General features: G+C 46.6%; 1 protein-coding gene and 1 long non-coding RNA gene across 2 annotated transcripts in view; both read left to right on the plus strand.

The window, feature by feature from the left end:
• The window catches only part of ANTXR1 (ANTXR cell adhesion molecule 1), a 218,303-nt gene that overhangs the window by 146,971 nt on the left and 50,879 nt on the right, over window positions 1-20,453 (plus strand). The window contains exons 14-17 of the mRNA XM_074341267.1: window positions 2,006-2,047; window positions 9,188-9,283; window positions 9,979-10,146; window positions 18,639-18,719. Of these exons, the coding sequence (XP_074197368.1) occupies window positions 2,006-2,047; window positions 9,188-9,283; window positions 9,979-10,146; window positions 18,639-18,719 (387 nt within the window). The remainder of the gene's footprint in view (window positions 1-2,005; window positions 2,048-9,187; window positions 9,284-9,978; window positions 10,147-18,638; window positions 18,720-20,453) is intronic.
• LOC141573340 (uncharacterized) lies at window positions 18,726-20,063 on the plus strand. Its single transcript, XR_012499002.1, has 2 exons — window positions 18,726-18,914; window positions 19,340-20,063. It is a non-coding gene; the product is annotated as an uncharacterized LOC141573340 (long non-coding RNA).

Raw genomic sequence — 20,453 nt, forward strand, 5'->3', positions numbered from 1 at the left:
AAACAGCAAGGTCCTACTATATAATACAGGGAACTCTATTCAATACCTAGTAATAGCCTGTCGTGAAAAAGAATACAAAGGGGAATGTATATACATTTATCTGAAACACTGTACTGTACACTAGAAATTAACACAACAGTGTAAACTAACTATTCTTCAAGTAAGAAAAAATCCTCACAATCAGAAACAGGCAGATCTAGGGTTCACATTTGACAACTACGCTGTGCCTCCGCGCAGCGAGGGAGGATGCTGGCAGCACCCTGAAGACAAAAGCCCAGTCGCTCTACACCGAACCTCTGTCTCCCCAGGGTACTTAGCACACACCCTGCCCACAGCCCTTGTCAGCATGTCTGTGTTCCCACATGTCCTGCTCTCCTCTCACTCCCCTCCCTGACCCAGCCCTGAGAGAAGAGATGCATTCCCCATTGCTATCCCCAGCCCCTCACCACTCCCTCCAGTTCCTAGACATTTCCTGTTTTAAAATCATCACTGCCTCTGGGACGATGGGAAGTAGGCATTGGGCATTCATGGCCCTCCCCAGAGATTTTTTTTTTTTTTAATGAACTTGAAGCCAGTGTTGAGTGGATGAGCAAAATCATGGCTTCAAGCTTTACAAAGACCATCAGCAGGCTTCCCACGACGGCCAGGAAGTGGAGGCAGATGAAATGATAGTTTGAGGAGGCTTTGGCCTCTGCCTCTTACTTGCCATACTTCTAGAGGACCAGAGATTCAGTCCCCTGGCTGGTATTGGCAGGGCCTCAGGTCAGGAACCTGTCTCAACATACAGAGATGACACTACAGATAGTGGGAGTGTGGGTGACAGCAGTGGGGACCAGAGCCCAAATGAGATCCCAGAATCATCATCAAATCAGAGGGGACATGTGCTTAGTAGGAGGAAGAGGTGAGGAAGCGCTGCCTGCCCTGCAGCTCTCCAACCAGATTAAGGAATTGGTCCCCTGGGCAGTGCCTGAGCGCCGATCCACAAAGTGGTCCAGGTCAGCCCCAATGCTAAGACATCACTTTTGTGATGGTTTTTGTGTTTACCAGAATTCGCCAAGGAAAAGGACTGCATGGAGAGGACCCCACATTCTAATAAGCTTGAGGCGTGAGAGGAGGGAGCCTTTCAGGGACATGATGGAGTCAGAGTGGATCATGGCCGAACTGCCTTGTAAATGACTCCAAGTGAATTAACCGCAGTGGCTTTCCTTTTATGAATGGGCGTGTGCAAGTTGGAGGCAAAAGTGAGGACGGGCTGCTGACTGCCATCCTTCTGTCCTCCTTCCCTGTCCTCCCCCTCTGTGTCACCCATCCTCTCATTGGTTAGAAGGGGCTCCCAACTGCTTGCCTGCCGAGAGTGTCCACCTGTCTCTCTTTAACCCTCATGATGGGGCATTTGCAGAGCCCTGTCTTATACTATTGTTATGTAAATCTTTGTTCCTCTAAAATTTCAGGGCCCTGAAAGGAACCCCTGGTTACACCTTCTTTGCCCTCTCTTGGCACTCAGCCTGCCCTACTGTCACGCCCTACCTCCAATGGGTATCATTTGAGGCCAGTGACATTTAATGGGATTGCCAACAGTTTGAGTGCAGTCCATACCTGACTTTCTCTGCAGCACTCTGTTAACTTCTGGTGTGCACAATTCTTTGTTAAATGTGCAGATGTTTGGGTGGATGGGTGAATGATCTGATGCAGGAATGACTGGAGGAATAAATGAGTGAATACATTTGCAAGATAGCTTCCTGGGGGAAGAGATGAAACTGTCATCTGTGGAACATTTTTTTCTATATACAAAATGACAACAGACACAGTGTGGAACCCTCAGCCTGGATCATGCTCTAACTAACTGAGCTCTTCTGCCCAGACACCTGCCTCGCCTGGGCCCATTACCATGGTAACTATGGCCTCACTCCTGAGGCATCTCTTGAGAATAGGCCTCTTAGAAAGCAGGTGACTGGAGATTTCCACTAACTTGTTCTTGGTTTTTTGTTTTTTTTTTTCTTTTCAGATTATCAAGGAGGTCCCTCCGCCCCCTGCTGAGGAAAGCGAGGTGAGTGACCAAGGCAGGGTCTGGCCAGGTGACAGGGTGGCGAGTGGAACAGGGAGCTGACTGGGCTGACCCCAGGCTCCCACACTCTATGAAGCAGTAAAGCCTGCCTTTGGCTCTTTCTTAACCAAGGATGAACAGGTAGCCATAGATAGAATGGCTTTTAGAAGGTTTTCTCCTTACAAGGATAAAATTTGAGATGCAAAAACTAAGTGGTATTATCAAGACAATTATTTGGATTCCTAAGGTACTGATTTTTCCTCTACAACAGACACTTCATGGATCTCTCCTCTCCCTGCAGAGATTTCTGCTTTATGTGTGTAGATCAGGGTAAATTGGCCACATTCTCCAAACAATTAATGGTTTTAGGAACAGACAGATGCTGCTGGAGTATTACATTTTTCTTTCGTTTAAAACAATGTTGCCTAAAGATTTGCCAGGCAGTAATGAAAATCTACCAGAGGGGGATATGCTAATATCTTGGCTTTGCACAGGGTATTAGATCCTCATTGTCTGAAGGAAAAAAAATACTAGACTCCACCATAAATTGTCCTGGTGCACATGTGGCCTGGGGTGGAAGTCAGTGGAGGCACTAAAGGCCAGTGACGAGAAGGAGGCTCCCTGGCCAGGAGTGCCTGCCCAGTGCTTTTCCTGATCCTCAGATTACTCCTGGGATAGCTGACCTCCCTCAATGCGACACTCAGCAATTTAAAAGCCAGAGTACAGGTCTAAAAACTTAGTGAGATCAGGAGATTGATGAGGTTCCAAGTTCACTGTCCTTAATCCTAAGGTCTGTTGCATTCAAAGTGAGCACCAGCCCCTCACCATTCCTCTTCTTAATGCCTTTGTCAAGTTTCCTACATACAGAAAAAAAATAAAAATAAAATAATGATTAAATTTAAAACTCCATGTGGCTCTTATATCCTGAACTATAAGCATGTAAGCTAAGGGATTTAATAGCTGCAATCAATTAAAGCACATCTTGTTGGAATGCTAGCTTTCTGCCCAGAAATCAGGGGAGGAAATTGCATCGCTGTGCACAGAGGAGGGAGGGAAAAAAAAACCCTCTTGACATCCACAAAAGCCTTTGCTTAATCCTGCAAGAGAAAGCACCGCTCCACGGGTTCCAGTTTGGCTCTGGTTCTGTTCTGTGCAGCTGTCTCTCATCCTCCTAAAGAAAAATAGAACAAGAAGCTCTCGATGAGGCTGCTCTGTTTGCCCTGAGGTGAAGAATGTTCCCTTCACTCATCAAGTTCAATTAGTGGAGTTATTGGCCTTGCTTCTGGTGCCGGTTGGGCATTTGCCTTTGGAAGATGACGTGGCAGCCACCACGGCCCCAAATACGCCAGGGGACTTAGGTCCAAGACTGTGGGGTGTGGTTTAGCCCAGACCCCAGCGTCTCGCAAAGGACTCCACACACACAGCAAGCTCAGGAAGCACCGAGAAAGAGTAGCTAAAACCAAGAGAAAAGAAGTCGCTGAGTTTTTCCAGTCTCATCTAATATTTTTATGGAAGTTGTACTGGCACCTGAAGAAGGCAGACATGGTTTCTGAGACAGAATGGCAATCTGGGGACGGGAGATCTAAGGGGCAGTCTTAGACCTAAAGGAGCTGCAGCCTGTGCCAAGGACCTGGGCGTGCGTGTTGACCCTGAGCGCTCCTTGGCCCTGTAAATCAAGCAGCTTAATTTCCTTCCTAATGTGTTTTGGCAATAAATTTTTTAAATTTTAAAAAGGAATCCCACAGAAACAGATAGCATAACTCAGCCCATACACAATGCCCTGAAAATCAAAGCCTGAACCTAAGTAACCTTTTCCACTCCAGCTCCCTGTGTTCAAATCCTGCCAGCCCCTGAACCACAGCTCCTCTGTAACTCCTTCCATCAGAGTAATCTCTCCCTTCTCTGCATACCCAGGGTATTTATTCACTTTTCCTTCTGCATCAATGTTGAAGACCATTAGCTATTCCCGAAGGTCAAGATCTACATCTAGTTAATCTTTGACTTACCCCAGAGAGCTTAATACGGTCTCTGTTAATTCAGTTAATAACAGTATGCGGTCAAACACGCTGCCACGTAGATGAACAAGTATCAGTTACCCCAACTTTCATCATTTCTCTCAGCATCACATCCAAGGGAGGTAAATCTGCTATTTAAATAACTAAATTGCAGAATGAACACAATTTTCTAATGAGCTCTCAGTGATCCTCATTTACAGGGAATATCAAAATGCATAATACAAAATAGCATGACTTTTTGAGAGTCCATGTAACCAACAGCGATATCTCTGTATAAAGAAAAGACAAAAAGACAAATATCATATGATATCACTTATATGTGGAATCCAAAACAGTGACATAAATGAACTTACGTAGAAAACAGAAACAGACTCACAGACATAGAAAACAAACTTACCAAAGGGGAAGAGGAGAGGAGGGCGAAATTAGGAGTTGGGATTCTCAGATACACACTACTATGTATAAAATAGATGAACAACAAGGATCTACTGTCTAGCACAGGGAACTATAGTCAATATCTTGTAATAACCTATAATGGAAAAGAATAAATAAATAAAAAATATATATATATATATAACTGAATCACTGTGCTGTACACCAGAAACTAACACAACATTGTAAATCAACTATTTAAAGAAAAAAAGAGAGAGAGAGAGAGAAGAAAGAAATTTCAAGCTCCCAACAGAAGCAAGGAAGCTCAGTTTTAACAAGTCAGACGGGCATTTCCGGGGTTAAGGGTCTTCTCTAGCTGGCAACAGAGTGAGGATGGAATTCCCTAAGACCCCCAGGCCTGGTACCTCTCACAGCTGTGTCTACACAGCCAGCCAGACCAGCCTCCCACTCCGCAGGGAAGAAGGGCCAAGCTACTGCCAGGCATCTTTTTCCCGATGGACATCTGACACATGCAGACACACTCACACATACTGCACACTTTTGCACACACACACGTATGCTCCAAACGCAAGTCCTAGAACAAGTCCAGAATTCAGTCTCCTATATTCAGTAGTTTAAAAAAGAACATTGCTTAAACACACACACACACACACACACACACACACAATTCTTTATTGAAGAACACAAGGCAATCATTGCCTTGTCTTTAATCACTGTGTGTTTGTGAACAAATATAATGGTGCCCTGACATGTCAGTTAAGTCAGTGGGAATTTTTTGTATTTTGTGGCTGGGTTTTTCTGACTTGCCAATTCACTCCTAGGAATTCCTCTCCAAGACTGACACTGAAGGTGACCTCTCTGGCTTGTCCCCAAAGACTTCAGATGAGATGGTACAGCCAGTTCTGCTTGAGGTCTGCCTTCCAGAGCCTCTCAGGCCTGGAAGTTTCTGTGGCCTTAGTCCTTCAGTTCGTGTCACCGCCCTCACAAAACTTACTCCCCTGTAAATTTAAATGGCCCTTGTCTGGGACTATGGAGGGTTTCTCATAGGGTTTATGATGTGTTACAATTCAATGAAATTCTCAATGCATTCAAAGGCTGATTTAAAACTATTTCCTCGGGCTCGATTCTTTTTCAATTACATTCTCCTTTCCCTTGAGAGGTCCCACTGGTACCCGCAGTGAACTGGGGGTTAAGAGCCTATTTAGGTCAAACTGGCCAAATGGGTATCAGAGAAGCAGGAATGTTAAAGAACTTGTAGACTGAATCTCAGAAGGTCGCCATTTGCACAACTCCCAGGGGCGCTATTCACATCACGGGTCTGTATGGACCTCTACTGTCTGAGTAATGTGCTGCCACTTGTGTGACCCAGACATCGGCCAACTGGATAGCTGGGGCCACCACATCCTCTAAGATTTAAACATAACTTCCCCTGATGGGAAACCAGCCTCCCTCCGTAATCTCTGCGGTTTCTCCAGGCATCACTGACTCCTACTTCTGGCTTCTTCTGCATTATCTTCTCTGCTTTGTAGATACCATCGAACAAACCAGATTCCTCCACTCCCCCAAAGGCACCAGTGGCACAAAGCCATCCGTGCAGGGAGCTTTACTGAAGGCTTCAAAGTACCAGTGGGTCACAGCACAGGGCAGCCAATTAATTACTTCCTACAGAATATTAAACAGCGCCCTCTTTACCATCCTTGTCATTCCACCTTCTGGAAGGTTCTCCTGGCCGTCTCCGCAGGTGGGCCCTGGCAGTTTCCTGGAGCTCAGTTACACTCTTCTGCTCAGCTTCTACCGACTGGCCACCAGCCCCTGAGTCCCACGCAAAGCAGCTCAGCTCATCCAGTCTGTCCTGCATTTATCACAGAGGATTTCTGTCCTGGGGTCTTCGGCTCCCTGGTACATCCTTAGAGGGGCATCTGAGGGGGACTTCCCCCAAAGCCCGTCTGCTTAGTTAGAGGTCGAGATTCACGTGCTGCCAATACTGTGAGTGGAGTTGCTGGGGACTGTGATTTTTACCCCATCAGTTTTTGACCAGATGAAACACACACACACACATCAAAGATTCCCTTCTCTTCTGAAGATTGCAAAACCCTCTAGAATGTGTAAACAGAGCCATGGTAACTGCAGGGAAATTCTGACTCTCCCTTTGGTCAAACCCTGGGCCTTTGTGTTGCCTTGTGCTGCTGTTGTTTGAGTTTGGCAGGCGAGCTCGGGTCAGGGGATTAAAGGCAGGCTTGGAGGCTCAGGAGCGCGTGGAGCGGGTTCCGGCCTCGGCATTTCCCGTGTGGGATGCAGGCCCCGCACATATGCAGGAGGCTGGCCGGGCGGGACCCGGGGTACCTCGGAGACACAGGCGGGGAGCGGGGACGGCGTCGGGGAAGAGATGGGAGGCAGGGCACCTCCGCGCGCGAGTCTGGAGAGAACCCCGGACAAGGCGTCAGCAAGCCAGATCAGAACCTCGCTGCGCTCATCTCCTCGTTCCTCCGGGTCCCAGTGTCCTCTTCTGTGCAAGGAAAAGGCTCAGGGTCTCTAACGTTTGTTGCTCCTGTCATTTAAAAAACCAGAAGACTTACGGGACTATTTCAGCCCCCTGTTGAATAGAGCAGCTTTGTTCTTGGAGTTCCTTACATTCTCGGTGCTGCTGTGTTGGAGTTTAGGGTGACTCACTTTCCGTTAAGTCCTTTGAAATCTGCACTAGATGGGGAGCTCGGGCTTTTTTCATATATGACACACTGTGGTGGTAAAGTTTAACCACAGATGGAAGATATCTAAGCTTCCTTGTTGACATCCTAAGTTTCTGAATTTATATCAGAAGGTGAAATACTGTGAATTGTAGTATTTCCTTGCTTTTTTTTTGCTTGTTTTTTATTCTTTTGACATGTTTTGTAGTCATAAGTCTTCAAAATTAGCAGCTACAAGGGATGAGAAATAGAAAAGTAGCATTTATTTGAAAGCATCAAATGATTGGAAGAGCAAAGCACGAAAGGACAAAACCCAGAACTTTGTCGACACTGAAAAACAAACAAGAGTGCAGTGGCCTGGGCTCAAATCCAGCTACACACAAGCTGGGTGACTAAGTCACTTAACCTCTCTAGTCCTCCTCTCTGAAATGGGCAGAACAGCACCACCTACCTCACTGGCTGTTTGTGAGGTGACTGGGTTGATGCATGTCAAGAGCTCAGCAGAGTGACCAGCACATACATGGTAAAGGCTACATAAATCCAGCTGTGGTTCTCACCAATTCAACATTTACAATTATTGAGCACCTACTGTGCACCGGGCTCTGTGCAAGACAGAATACAAAGGACAACAGAATCCACTGCTTCGGGGCTCACAGCCACACATTCAAGAAGAGAGAGACACACACACAAAGAGAGACTGACCCATTCTGGCCAGCTGCCAGGGTGTTACGAGTCCTCTGGTCAGCTGTGATCACTGTCCTTTAAGATACATTAATTTTTTTTAATTTTCATATAGAAGCCTGCTTATTGCAAGCACACCAGGTCATCCTGGGCATCTTAATGTGTTATGTGTTACTATTTTGTTTCGTCACCTCTGGCTCTGATCTCTCCTTTGCCGGCCCTTGCTTTGTACCCTGCTCCAGGCACAGGATATCCCTTTCTGTCCAGTTTGCCCCACATGGGACTCCACGCTGCTTCCCCAAATGCCTCCAATACAATGCTGTAGGATGCAGCCTTCTGCTTTGCAGACCCCTTTTTCAGCTTCCTTCCTCTCCCCAGGAGGGGAATTATGCCACCCCTCTGTAGCCTGTCCATGACTGTAGATAGCTGAGTTTTTTTCTACCCCCAATAAGAATAATTATAATGCCAAGAAGAAGAGCAGAATTGCTAATTATCCTTCCCTTTTCCATCCTCTTGTTTCCTCCCTCCATCTTAAAAAATAGAAAAAGTGCTAACTTCCTATCACTGAGCTAAGTTGCAGACACTGAGTTAAATGCTTTATTTGAATCATCTCATTCATTTGTAAATTCAGCGGAGAATTCTTGGGCATCTACCATGTATTAGGTGCTAGTCCAAAAGCTGAGAATACAAGTGACAAGTGAACAGAAGCTTCCTTGGGACTTTCACCCCAGTGTGGAGAGAGAGAGGCAATAAATAAATATCCAGCCATGTTAAAAGAGCTGTAACTGAAACTACAACAGATTGATGGGATGAAGAGACTGGGGCTGCCTGAGAAGGACGTCTAGGGAAGGCCTCTCTGAGGAGCGATAAGAAGGGTCCAGCCATGAGAAGACCGGGGGAAAAGTCACTCCTGAACAAGGGGACGGCTTGTGCACAGGTCCCGAGACACATTATTTGAGGGGGAGCAGGTCTGAGGTGGGGAAATCGGGACTTCCTTTTGACAAAGTATCGTGGAGATGCTGATCGGTTCCCCAGGAGGAGATGTTGGTGTCTAGTGAGCAGAGTGCAGAGGGGTCAGGGATGAAGATATAAATTCGCAAATCATCAGCACGTAGATGGGATTAGACGAGATCCCCTGTAAAGGAGCAGAGCTGCAGAAGAAAACGGGCCCCAGGATCGCGCCACAACTAGCCAGGTAGTACTGCTTTTACTCCCACTTCACAGGGAAGGAAAATCAGCTTTGATGGGTTCAGGAAGCAGGAGCGCGGGGAGTTAACCCAGGCGGTCTACTCCCGTCCACTTTGCCGTGGTGGACACGTCCAACCAGCAATGCTGCTTTGCTTCCTTCATGTGTCACAATCTCTCTGCAGGAAGAAGATGATGACGGTCTGCCTAAGAAAAAGTGGCCGACAGTGGATGCCTCTTATTATGGCGGGCGAGGTGTCGGAGGCATTAAAAGAATGGAGGTAAGAGGACAGCTTTGTGCACTCATCACTGCGTGCTGACTACTCAGTCACCGAAAAGCAAGGCAGATTGGTGAACATTGGCACGTGAGGTCTAACGGGGATGTGAATTGTGAAGCATCAGATGGGGAGATGGCAGGTCCGGCCATTTACCTGTGCACCTCCATGTCCTGCCCACCGTGAGTCAGAGCAGTTTGCTCATCGGCTCAAACCCCCCAGTGGTTTCTTCTCTCACGAGAATAAAACCCAAAATTCTTGCCGGGGCCTCCAAAGCCTTCACATTTGCTGTCCCCACAGCTTGGACAATTCTTCCCCAAATACCCATGCCCCTGGCTTGCTGTCTCTGCTCCTTCAGCCCGCCCCTTCCCCTTTTTCTGCACCTCCCCCTCTTCCCTGTCCCTCAAAACCCAAGGGAGGGGGGAGGGTTTAGCTCAAGTGGTAGAGCGCATGCTTAGCATGCATGAGGTCCTGGGTTCAATCCCCAGTACCTCCTCTAAAAATTAATAAATAAACCTAATTACCACCCCTCAAAAAAATTAAATTAAATAAGTAGATAAACTTTAAAAAACCCCAAAAACAAATGAACTGAGGACTGGGTGGCCCTCACCTTGTGCATCGTACAGGTCTCTGTGACCCCATGCTCCAGGGGCATCCTATTTAATTTTGTCATTGGGGGTTTTGTATGTTATGTATTTTAGGTTCGCTGGGGAGAAAAGGGCTCCACTGAAGAGGGTGCTAAGTTGGAGAAGGCAAAGAATGCAAGAGTCAAGATGCCGGAGCAGGAGTACGAATTCCCTGAACCCCGAAATCTCAACAACAACATGCGCCGGCCGTCCTCCCCCCGGAAGTGGTACTCTCCCATCAAGGTGAGCCTCTTCCTACTCAAAAATCCATCCTCGCTCCCGATAAAACACTCACGTCACGTGCTAAGAATCACAATCTTTTGAGATGATAAAGTATCAAACCAAACTCCAGCTTATCACAAAGACATGAATGTCTAAAATCATGGACTTGGAAGCATGTGTGTGCTTTGTCAGTTTCCACAGCATGAGAGTGAGAGCTGGGCTTTTTGAAGTCACCGTGGCAAAGTGGCAGAATGAGGGTGGACCAGGAGAAAGCAGCTCGGGCAGTAACCCCAGAGGATGGGTACAAATTTCAAAAACATCTGATAACTTCAATGGTGGGCAGTTCCACAGTCTAACAGCAGTGGCAGGATCCTCCTCAGTGCCTGATCTCTCTTCCTGGTCATAAGCCCCTTCGCCTCTGTTCAAGCCGTACGCTGATGAATCAGGACATGCCACTGGATTGCGATGGCCATGGATCTAGGACTTACTCTTCCTGGCTGTGAGCAAAACCCCTTATTTCTCTAGCACCTCTCTTCCCAACACAGACTCAGAGCTTGATGAAAACCCTCTTTGGCTTATTGGGAAATTTAAGGCATAAGAGGCAGTTCATGCATCTTGAAGGCCTCTTTTCTCTTTCTCTTGGATGCAGATGTCTTTGAATCCACGTGATTCATTCAACACCCTTGCTCTTTGGTCTTGCCCATAAGCACCTGTACTGTGCCAATTGTCAGAGAGCATGAGGAAATCATAGCTGAAAAGACTTGACAGAATCTGTCCCCACTTCCTCACTTACTACCAGGAAAAACGGAGCAAGGGAGAGTCCTTGCTCTGCCCAGGTCTGGAACCCAAGGCTCCAGCTCGGGTCTCCAGCCTCTCTTTTGGTGCTGTGAACAGAATTGTGGCGACTCCAAGGCCTCAGGTGAAAGGCTCAGTATAAGAGCTGACTCTCTTAGAGGAGAGAGTATAGCTCAGTGATAGAGTGCATGCTTAGCATGCACTAAGCATGCACCAAGGTCCTGGGTTCAATCCCCAGTGCCTCCAATAAATAAATAAAAGCCAGCTCTCGTCACCACCCCACATTACACACACATATGGCCTTCCTCTTCTTCCAATGACAACAAAAATAATGCTCATCACTCTCTGAGTCATTTGCTAATTTTAGAGCAGCCCTTCTCCTATGAAATCAAAAGAAGTAACCCTTTGAAACAGCAGAACGCAAACTTTGTTGGTTGTTCTCTGCTTAGCAGAGCCAGCTCATGTTCATACTAATTTCAGTGCGTTTTCATTTGGGTTTGTCTTGTTTACAGCGGTGAGATTCTTTTTTAAGATAAGCCCTCCCTCCCCAGGGCAACGGGTTGAACTCTGGGAAGATGTGGGCAAAATGTAGCAGAACAGCTGTCTGCTCCTAATTCTTTTCTAATGTGGACCATGCAGTGGCGTGCATGCATGCGCAGACAGGAAGGAGCCGAACTGAATCTCCAGGCTGAAGAAGGGAATTTTCTATTGTGTCACATTCAGGAATCTGTACCTTGTGACTAATACAAACAACATATTTGGTTCAAGCCAGGTTTTCGTTTCTGTCATCATGGACATTGAGAAAGCACTCATGCTATTGGAAGAAGCCAGTTTCTGCTGGAGAGCGTGTTATTTGTCCATTAACTGGCGGTTTGGGACCGACTTTTATGAAATAAGTGAGGATATGAAACAACTAGATTAAGAAATCGGAAAACACTCTCAACACCCACTTGGAATTAGTATCAGTGTGATGAGTGTTGGCTGTGCACCTACTGTGCACCGGGTACTGCCAGATCTTGAATCTGTGGAGGTTCTCAGACTTGACTGAGAATCAGAATCACCTGGGAGGGCTTTAAAACTACAAATTCCCAGGGGGAGGGTAGAGCTCAGCAGTGGAGCGCATGCTTAGCATGCACGAGGTCCTGGGTTCAATCCCCAGTACCTCTGTTAAAACATAAATAAATAAAAACCTAGCCCCACCCTCCACCCTCCAAAAAAAAAAAAAAAAAGATGTGGTCGATAACAAGTCACCTTTCCAAAACATAAAAAAATTAAAAATGCGAATTCCCAAAACCTTATGATTCAGTCATACAAAGGCTTTCAAAGACTCCCTGGCCCTCAGAACCTGCCCTCTTTTTCTCACCAAGTGAAACTCCTATTTTCCCAAATGCCTCCCTTTTCAAATTTCACATCCAGACTTCCTAAGTGATACCCCTCGGTTGCCCCAGTTACTGCTCCCTTTGCAGCCCCTGCTCCTCAGCCTCGTTCTGCGTGTGTGTGTGCGTGTTGCGTGTGTGTGTGTGCGTGCCCCGGTTCTCCAACTGTGGTCCCTGGACCGGCAGCATCTGTATCCCCCAGAAACTTCTTAGACACGCACATTCTCAGGCTTCAACCCAGGTCTAGCAACTTTGGGGGTGAGGCGCAGCGACCTGGGTTTTAGCCAACCCGTTTAAGAAGTTGTCACCAAAAGTTCCAGCCAGGCTTCCAGAGGAGTCTCAGCAAGGAGACCACGTGGTTAGGCTTCGCATGAGTCCATCGTCCCCCCAAACACGGCTGCTGGAATAGTGCTAAGTGGTCGGACACCCGAGTGTCAAGGAATCACCAAAAAAAGCCAGGTGAGAAAAAAAGCACCTGTGGTGCCAGTGGGCTCGCTCAGCGCCTCAGCAGGACGCCCCATTAGGACATGAGAAAACGTGAATGCCTCTCTCGGTGGTTTGCTGGTGGAGCAGCTCGCGCCAAGTCTCCGTGCGCTCCCCCAGGGAGGAGATGTACCAGGGCTCTTGGTGTGGTGACTCCTGTTTATGAGTCTTCCCTCCACCAGATTTGACCCCCTGGAGGCACCAGCTATGTTTAAGTCATCTTTGACTCACCAGTAAACAGCATTGCACCTGGCGCGGAGGAGTGATTCCGCCATCTCTTGTTAAAGAGCTGAGGCATGGGGTGTAATTATGAAACCACTCCTGGAGCGTCAGGCTGGGGAGACTTTCTCCTGTGACCTACACAGGTCACTTTGGTACTCTCGGGCCAAGGAAGGTGACATTCTTCTTGCCATCTCTTTGAGAAGAGGAGAGAAAAAGGCCAGGAGGGTGAGGGAAGGGCAGGAACAAAGACAGTTTCAGACTGGAATCACAGAAAGGAATTGAAAAGTCATGATGTATACCTTGGTCCACAAATGTACTATGTCTAATAATGAACAGTTTCTGTACTGTTGAACCCAATGCATGGTCCACGATAAACCTCATTCTGGCCGCAGTGTCTACACACATCCGCTAGACCTTGGGCAAAGCCTTCAGCCTCACACTGTACCATAAACTCTGCTTCCCTTTCCTGAACCCTCTCACTGGATTTGTCATGGTCCTGGTGGGAAGCAGAAGGCACACTCAAAAGGGTTGAACTAACACCGGTGTGGGCAGGGTTCAGAGAACCCTCAGCAATGGTGAGGCATCCGGGGACTCGTCACAGTGCGAGCTGCTCCATTCCTAGACCTGTAGGGCGAGGAGGGGAGAGGGCATTACTGGAACCAGTGAGAGCTGCACCCTAAGCAGAGGCCACCCAGTGGGAGCTGTGGCCATAGAGAGGGATTCAGCAATCTAAATCTTCCCTGCCCCCTGTTTTGATATGACCCACAAGCTAAGGATGGATTTTATATTTTTAAATCGTTATATAAGCACTTATATAATATCCTTGAGTTTGTCTCTTGACTTACAAAGCCTAAAATATATACACTCTGCCTACCCTACAAGAACGCAGCTGCTGTTGGAGATGGGGGTCAGGGAGGGACCAGCCTCTCCCCCATCTCCCCTTCTCATCGCCTTCTGGGACCACCTGTTGGCCAAACCAAAAGGAAGTGAGATGATGCCATGTGCAGAGGTCAGGCTTCCAAGGCAGAGAGCCAGGAAAGCAGAGAAACACAGAGAGTGGATCGGGGCAGGCAGCTCATGGAAAGTAACCCTCCCACTCTCTGCCCACCTTGATTCCTGCTATCAACAGGGAAGACACCTCTGCTCAGCGAAAAACTTTCAGGAGGTACTGGGAGGAGTTCTGGTCCCCCAGTGAAGGTGATCAGAATCACACACACCTTTAAATGTGTTGCATTGGACTCACTTTTTCATGCATCCCAGGAAATAGATTTGAGAAGCAGGGAAGCGGGAGAGCGCGTTGCCTAAGCACACCCCGCGGGAGCCCATCGGGGGAAGGAGTCCGCAGCGGGCTGCTCCCAGCCATCGCCCAGGCTAATTTAAAGCACTGGCCACACTGACCACACTTCACCCTTTCCTCATTCCAGTCTCATGATCAGGACATTTTCCGATATTTGGCCTGAATTTTTCTTTGCTTGGTTTTCACCCCCCTGGGTTTACAGCCATCCCGTGCTTCTCATTAAATTGGGGCCGACCATTTTAGGCAAGTTAAGTAATGCCCCGATGGATGGCCACCAGAAAGATTAAAACCAGGGCTGTTTTCAGGCTTGCTGGAAGGTTTGCAGCCTTCAGAGAAATGATTTTTCTCCTTTTCCAGTAGCTCCTCCATGTGACTGGCAATGACAGAAATGACAGCCAAAGGACAAAAGCCAGACCCCAGCTGGCCCGGCAGACCGCTGTTCTCTGCAAGAGAGCCAGCCCGGCCTGCATTGTTTACAGCGCTCCGGTCGGGCTGGGGTGGGGGATGGTCTCCTGTTCATTTTCTGTTGGGCCAACCTGTCATCCTTGGCCTTAAGCACCTTGACCTTGTAATCAAACAGCATTCAGTCGTGAAACTGTGCTGGATAGAGCTGGCTGTAGCCTCGTTAAGATACCGAAGGCTTAAGTATTGTCAAATGTACCCTTGATGTTGAACAGACTTTTTTTGTCCCTGTTTGGCTACTTTTTAGAATGGTTCCACACATTTTTTAAACAAAGACCAAAAGAAAAAGGAGGAAAAAAAAATTCACTGTGTGTCTGTGTAGGGAAAATTTCCAAGTTATGCATTAGTTTATTTCATTTGAGGGGAAGCGTGGGTCACAATATTTACCATGTATTTTACTGTATAAAACATTAGTGTTAGTCTCTAACAGCCCTATAAGTGGAACTACCCTCAAAATTCTCAACCTCTGACTAACTGCCAAGTGGCTGAGGCAGACAAACCAGAAGAGAAGACACTGCTGCTCTCTGCCCCCAACCCCTGCAAAAAAACAGCCACAAAGCCCATGCTCCAAGGTGCTTAGAATGATGACCTCAAAAACCCTCCTGGCACAGTCTTCTTGTTTAGGAAGAATCAAAAGTGGGCATTTACATAGAGCTCCCAGTTCGCCAGCCTTTGTGGATTGGAAGATATTGATTGTCTGAGGCTGTGGTACAGTTTGGGAGCCTGGAGTTGGTACATGTCTCATGTTATGGTCAAAATGTGTCAATTTCATGTGAAAAAAAAGCTGTCTGTAAGTATCAGCTGATGAAGTCTGGCGGCGGGTTCCCAGGTTGGTGGGAAACCTGACCCGTGGGACCAGGTGAGAGTAGTCAGGGTGAGCCCTCAGCCTGAGGGGTGAGACTGGAAGAGGGGGGAATCTGCTGTGTCAAGTGGAGGCAGAGAGGGGAGCAGAAGAGGCTGGAAAGGACTCATCAGAGAGGTAGGAAGGAGCGGGGGGAGCCAAAGGTCGTGCCGAAGGGAGAGGACCAGCCCATCTGCCACTCAGAAGCATCAGGTGCATTGAGGCCCACAGGGGACCAAGGCGTCTGGCACTCGGGGTGCTGTGGGCGGCCTTAGCGAAGCAGCTTCGGTGGAGTGTTGGACCATCAAACACAGAAGCCAGAGGGAAAGGGGGAAGTGAGGCTGGAGGAGCACAGAATGGAAGATGGTAGATCCATGCTTGTCAAGTTCAGATGATTGGATTCTTCCTCTGCCTTACATTCATCTCCACCTTTCTACAGAGCCTCACTTTAGTATCACTTTAATGACTTTATCATGATCATTGATAAGATTTAATGAATGCTTTCTATGAGACAAGTATCTTCAATATCTAATTGTAGCGAAGTAAGCCAGAAAGAGAAAGAAAAACACCATATGATATCATTTATATGTGGAATCTAAAAAAAGAAAAAAGACACTAATGAACTCATCTACAAAACAGAAGCAGACTCATAGACATAGTAAACAATCTCATGGTTACTGGTGGTGGGGGGATGGTGGGAAAGAATAAATTGGTTGTTCAAGATTTCCAGATACTAACTACTATCTATAAAATAGATTAAACAACAAGTTTCTTCTGTATAGCACAGGGAATTATATTCAATATCTTGTGGTAACCTATGAAAAAGGCTGAAAAAGAATATGAGAAGGAATGTATGTATGTATGTGTATGACTGAATCACTGTGCTGTACACCAGAAATAATTGACACATCGTAAACTGACTATGTACATCAATTTTTAAAATATCTCATTGTAAGCCTTATAACAAATCTATAGCGTAGACAATATTATTATCTCCGTTTTAAAGATGAGAAAAGTAAGGCTTAAGGACATGAAACAGCTTGTCCGAGGCTGCAGCAGAGCTGGTGAGGGGTAACCCCAGAATATAAACTGTCTGAATCCAGTTAGTTTTTTTGCTTAAACATCACCCTATGATCTGTTGCCACAAAGAAACACAACCCATCCTCCTGGTGTTACACATCTTGGTGGTTTCTGCCGCTTTGCTCTGCCTGAAGCTTTAGATTTCTGCTGAGTTAATACACTTCAACAGCCACATTTTCTTTCAGCCCCATCTCATGGCTCCTCATTCGTCAAGGAGTTGAGTGATTAATGCACAGAACAGTTGCAGGGGGCAGGATTCACAAAGCCAGATTCCTAGAGTCCCTTCCAAAAAAGGGCAGGAAAATCAAAGAGGCAATCTTCCAGGAAATCCACCTGGTTATATCCTGAAATATAAATGCTTACCCTACAGAACCTTAAAGGAAAGCATTTGACTGATGATTGAAACGGTTTAATGCAGAAAACCATGCTGCACACAGCAGCAGTCCTTTCCAGCATTCTAAAGTCATTTCAAAATATTTTCAGAGGCTTTTGTAAATACTTGGCCAAGAGAGATGAGAAACATTACACTTAGCCAGACAAAGTTTAACCCACAAGAACTCAAGCAAGAGTTGCTAAAAGTTCAAGAGCATATTTTTGGTATCTAAATAAAACCCACCAGAAAATGATTTCAGAACACCCAGTCTCGAGGTGGCATTCTTAAATTGACCCTGCCACTACAACAGCTTTGTGGCAATGAACTTGACATCTCTAGACTCCCCCAGCCTTTCAACCCCATCCTTCGAAGATCTCTTCCGGATCAGTAGTTTCAAACATGCCTGACTGAGACCCAGTAGGAAATACATTTTGGCCCAGGATAAGCTTATGTGTGAACACACTTCACACACACATACACACACCCATACACATTTAGCTGATACACATATTTCACAAGATAATACTTGTCCCCACCGTATGCAGATAACTCAAATATTTTCTTTCCTATTCTATTTTATTTCTTAAAAATTCTGGTCCTAATACACAAAAGTGTTTCATGAAGGCTTGATGAGTTGCAACCCACAGTTTAGAAACCTTGTTTTTGTTTTTTATTGAAATATAGTCAGTTTACAGTGTTGTGTCAGTTTCTGGTGTACAGCATAATGTTGCAGTCATACATATACATATATTCATTTTCATATTCTTTTTCATTATAAATTACTACAAGATATTGAATATAGTTCCCTGTGCTGTACAGTAGAAACTTGTCCTGCTCCCTGTAAGAGCGATGAAGGGAAAAACAGACAAAGGAAAGGCAAGTTCTGCCTGTGGATGGAGTCACCAACCCAGGTTAATATGAAGGGCAAAGCTAATAAATAAACATCACTTTTTTCTGTCAGTGTTTGTAGTGGCAGAAACCAGCCTCCACTCAGCATTTCTGGGGCACTAGGATGTCAGACTCCCGTAAGTCACATACTGTGAACACGTTAGCACTTGCGGACTCACTCTCCCCAGAGTCAACCAGTTTCCTATGAATCCAAAGGAGTTGTGGTTTGTGGTAACCTGTGATCTTTGGTAATTTGTCCCTCGAGCCTGGGGTTCCAGAGTAAGTTTTAGGGGCAGTCAGGGATCTGCACCCCAGGGATCTCTCATTGGTCTTGGGAAGAAAAAACTTGAGTGCACGTTGAAAAGACTGACTTGTGGTGTGAGGCTACATCCAGAAATGTGATAAAGGAAAAAGCCGAGAGCCTGAATGAATTCTCCCTGTTTGCAAATCTGGGGCTGCGCTAAGATCTTCGGTGGCTCCCGCGTGATCATCAGGTTTCTCTGGGATGTGTGTCTGCTCCTCCTGTGTTCCTGGGGCCCACATTTTGAACTAAGGGACTGGAGAGTCAGCCTGTCACAACTGCATCGCTGGTGATGAATGGTTCACGTGATGGAAGAAGCCATGGAAAGTTCTGCATGCCTGTGGTGACCCCGGTCAGGTTTCGGGTGTAATCTTGGTGCCTTTGTTTTCTTTCAGGGAAAACTTGATGCCTTGTGGGTCCTGCTGAGGAAAGGATATGACCGTGTGTCCGTGATGCGTCCACAGCCAGGAGACACGGTAGGATTCATTATCGGTGTCGCGCACCTGTGCATTCTTTTTCTCTCTCTGGTTGTTGAGCTGGAGTAACTCCAGATATACGAACCCTGCTATTATTTCTTGTTGTGACAAATCAGATACTAAGTTTCAAAATTCTGGTTTTTACAAGACCTTGAGTTTCGACTGGCTTTTCTGAAGAGGATTTGACAGCAACAGGTGAGGTTTAACTTCCTGGGACTTGAGCTTCTGAATTTATAGGTACAGGAAGTGAATAAAGTGAGGCTGGTTCTTACCTCGGCAGCTCCCAGGGAGAAGCCTGCCACTCCTTGGCCACACTGGCCGGTGGTGACGAGCAGGACGCCAGGGCCACAAGACGGAGCAAGGGAATAGGGGCCACAGATATCTCCCCCATCTTCCAGCAGGTGTTGGGTCCAACTGGTCCAGGACCACAGGGGGGCCTTCCACCCTGGTGAGGATCTGCCCTGAAATTGTCAGGGCCAAGCTCAGAGTGTCCCCAACTAGGAGGAGACAGAAAAGGACGGGGCAGCAGAGATGGTAGAAACCATCTACCCCAAACCCTCATTTTGTAAACAAGGAAACAGAAGACAAGAGAAACTGAATCATTTGTTCCTTTCCGATAGTAACAACACTGGAAACAAACCTCAGTTCTGCTGAAACCAGACCCCTGCTGTGTCTTCCTACAAGAGCTAGGCTCTCTCTCATAAATTCTCCAGGGCAAAGCTTGGAACCAATTTCTCCCTCAAGTCCCGGCGACCTGCATCTTCCTTCCACTTCTCTGGGAATCAGGCGTGTGAGCCCAAAAGCAAAATAAAGGTGTCTCATTTAGAGCTCTTTTCTAATCAGGAAGAGTTGGGTTTGAATCTCACTTCCTAACTAGGCAAGTCACGTAACCTCTCTGACCTTCCTCTTTGAAAAGCTGTTGATAAATATCTATTTCATAGTGTGGCTGGTTGGAGAAGGTAACGTTGGCAACGCATTTGGCCCACTGTTGAACACTTAGTAATGCTCGGTCAATGGCAGATATTATTAGGAGTATTCACTTTATGCTCTTTTCCTGTCTGGAAAGGTTGACGCAAAAAATCCCAACCGTCTTGCAAGTGATGTGTACCAGCCATACCCACATCTTTCCCCCGCCCACTCTGCGACATGGCACAACACGAGAGACGGCTCAGTTAGGCAGGGCCCCCTCCCTGGTGCCTCATGACAATGAATGGGTGGCTTGTGGCTGAGGGGATTTGGGGTCTAAAGTTTCAGAGCTTCGCAGGCTGCTGCCCCCTTAGCTGTCCCTGCAGGGACAGCAGGCAAGTATGATGTTAAAAAAAAAAAAAAAAAAAAAAAAAAACAGCATATAAATGCTGGACCAACTTGGCCCTCGTGACATAAGGAATTTGTACTTTGTCTGTGAAAGTCAACAAGAGCCCATCGCTAGAGCAGATTTTAAAGTTACAAACTCTTCAGGTAACAGAAATGAGCCTACGCCAGGAGGTTTGTACTCAGGCCTTCTGTTTGGCCTTGAAAGTCATACATCTGGTTTCTTTGGAAAATTAAGAATTTTTTTAGCATGATTGAGACTCATCTAACAAATTAGGGGAAAAAACAATAAGATACCCAAACTCAGGTTGAGCAGTACAATTTTTTGTGACAGAACATCCCAGCCCAGTGTTACAAGCCCATTTTTTTTCAGAGCCACTGAAAAATAGCTCCATTAAAATTTGTCAACATTCCATTCTTTGT

This window comes from Camelus bactrianus, chromosome 15 (assembly GCF_048773025.1).
Source record: "Camelus bactrianus isolate YW-2024 breed Bactrian camel chromosome 15, ASM4877302v1, whole genome shotgun sequence".
Taxonomy (NCBI): domain Eukaryota; kingdom Metazoa; phylum Chordata; class Mammalia; order Artiodactyla; family Camelidae; genus Camelus; species Camelus bactrianus.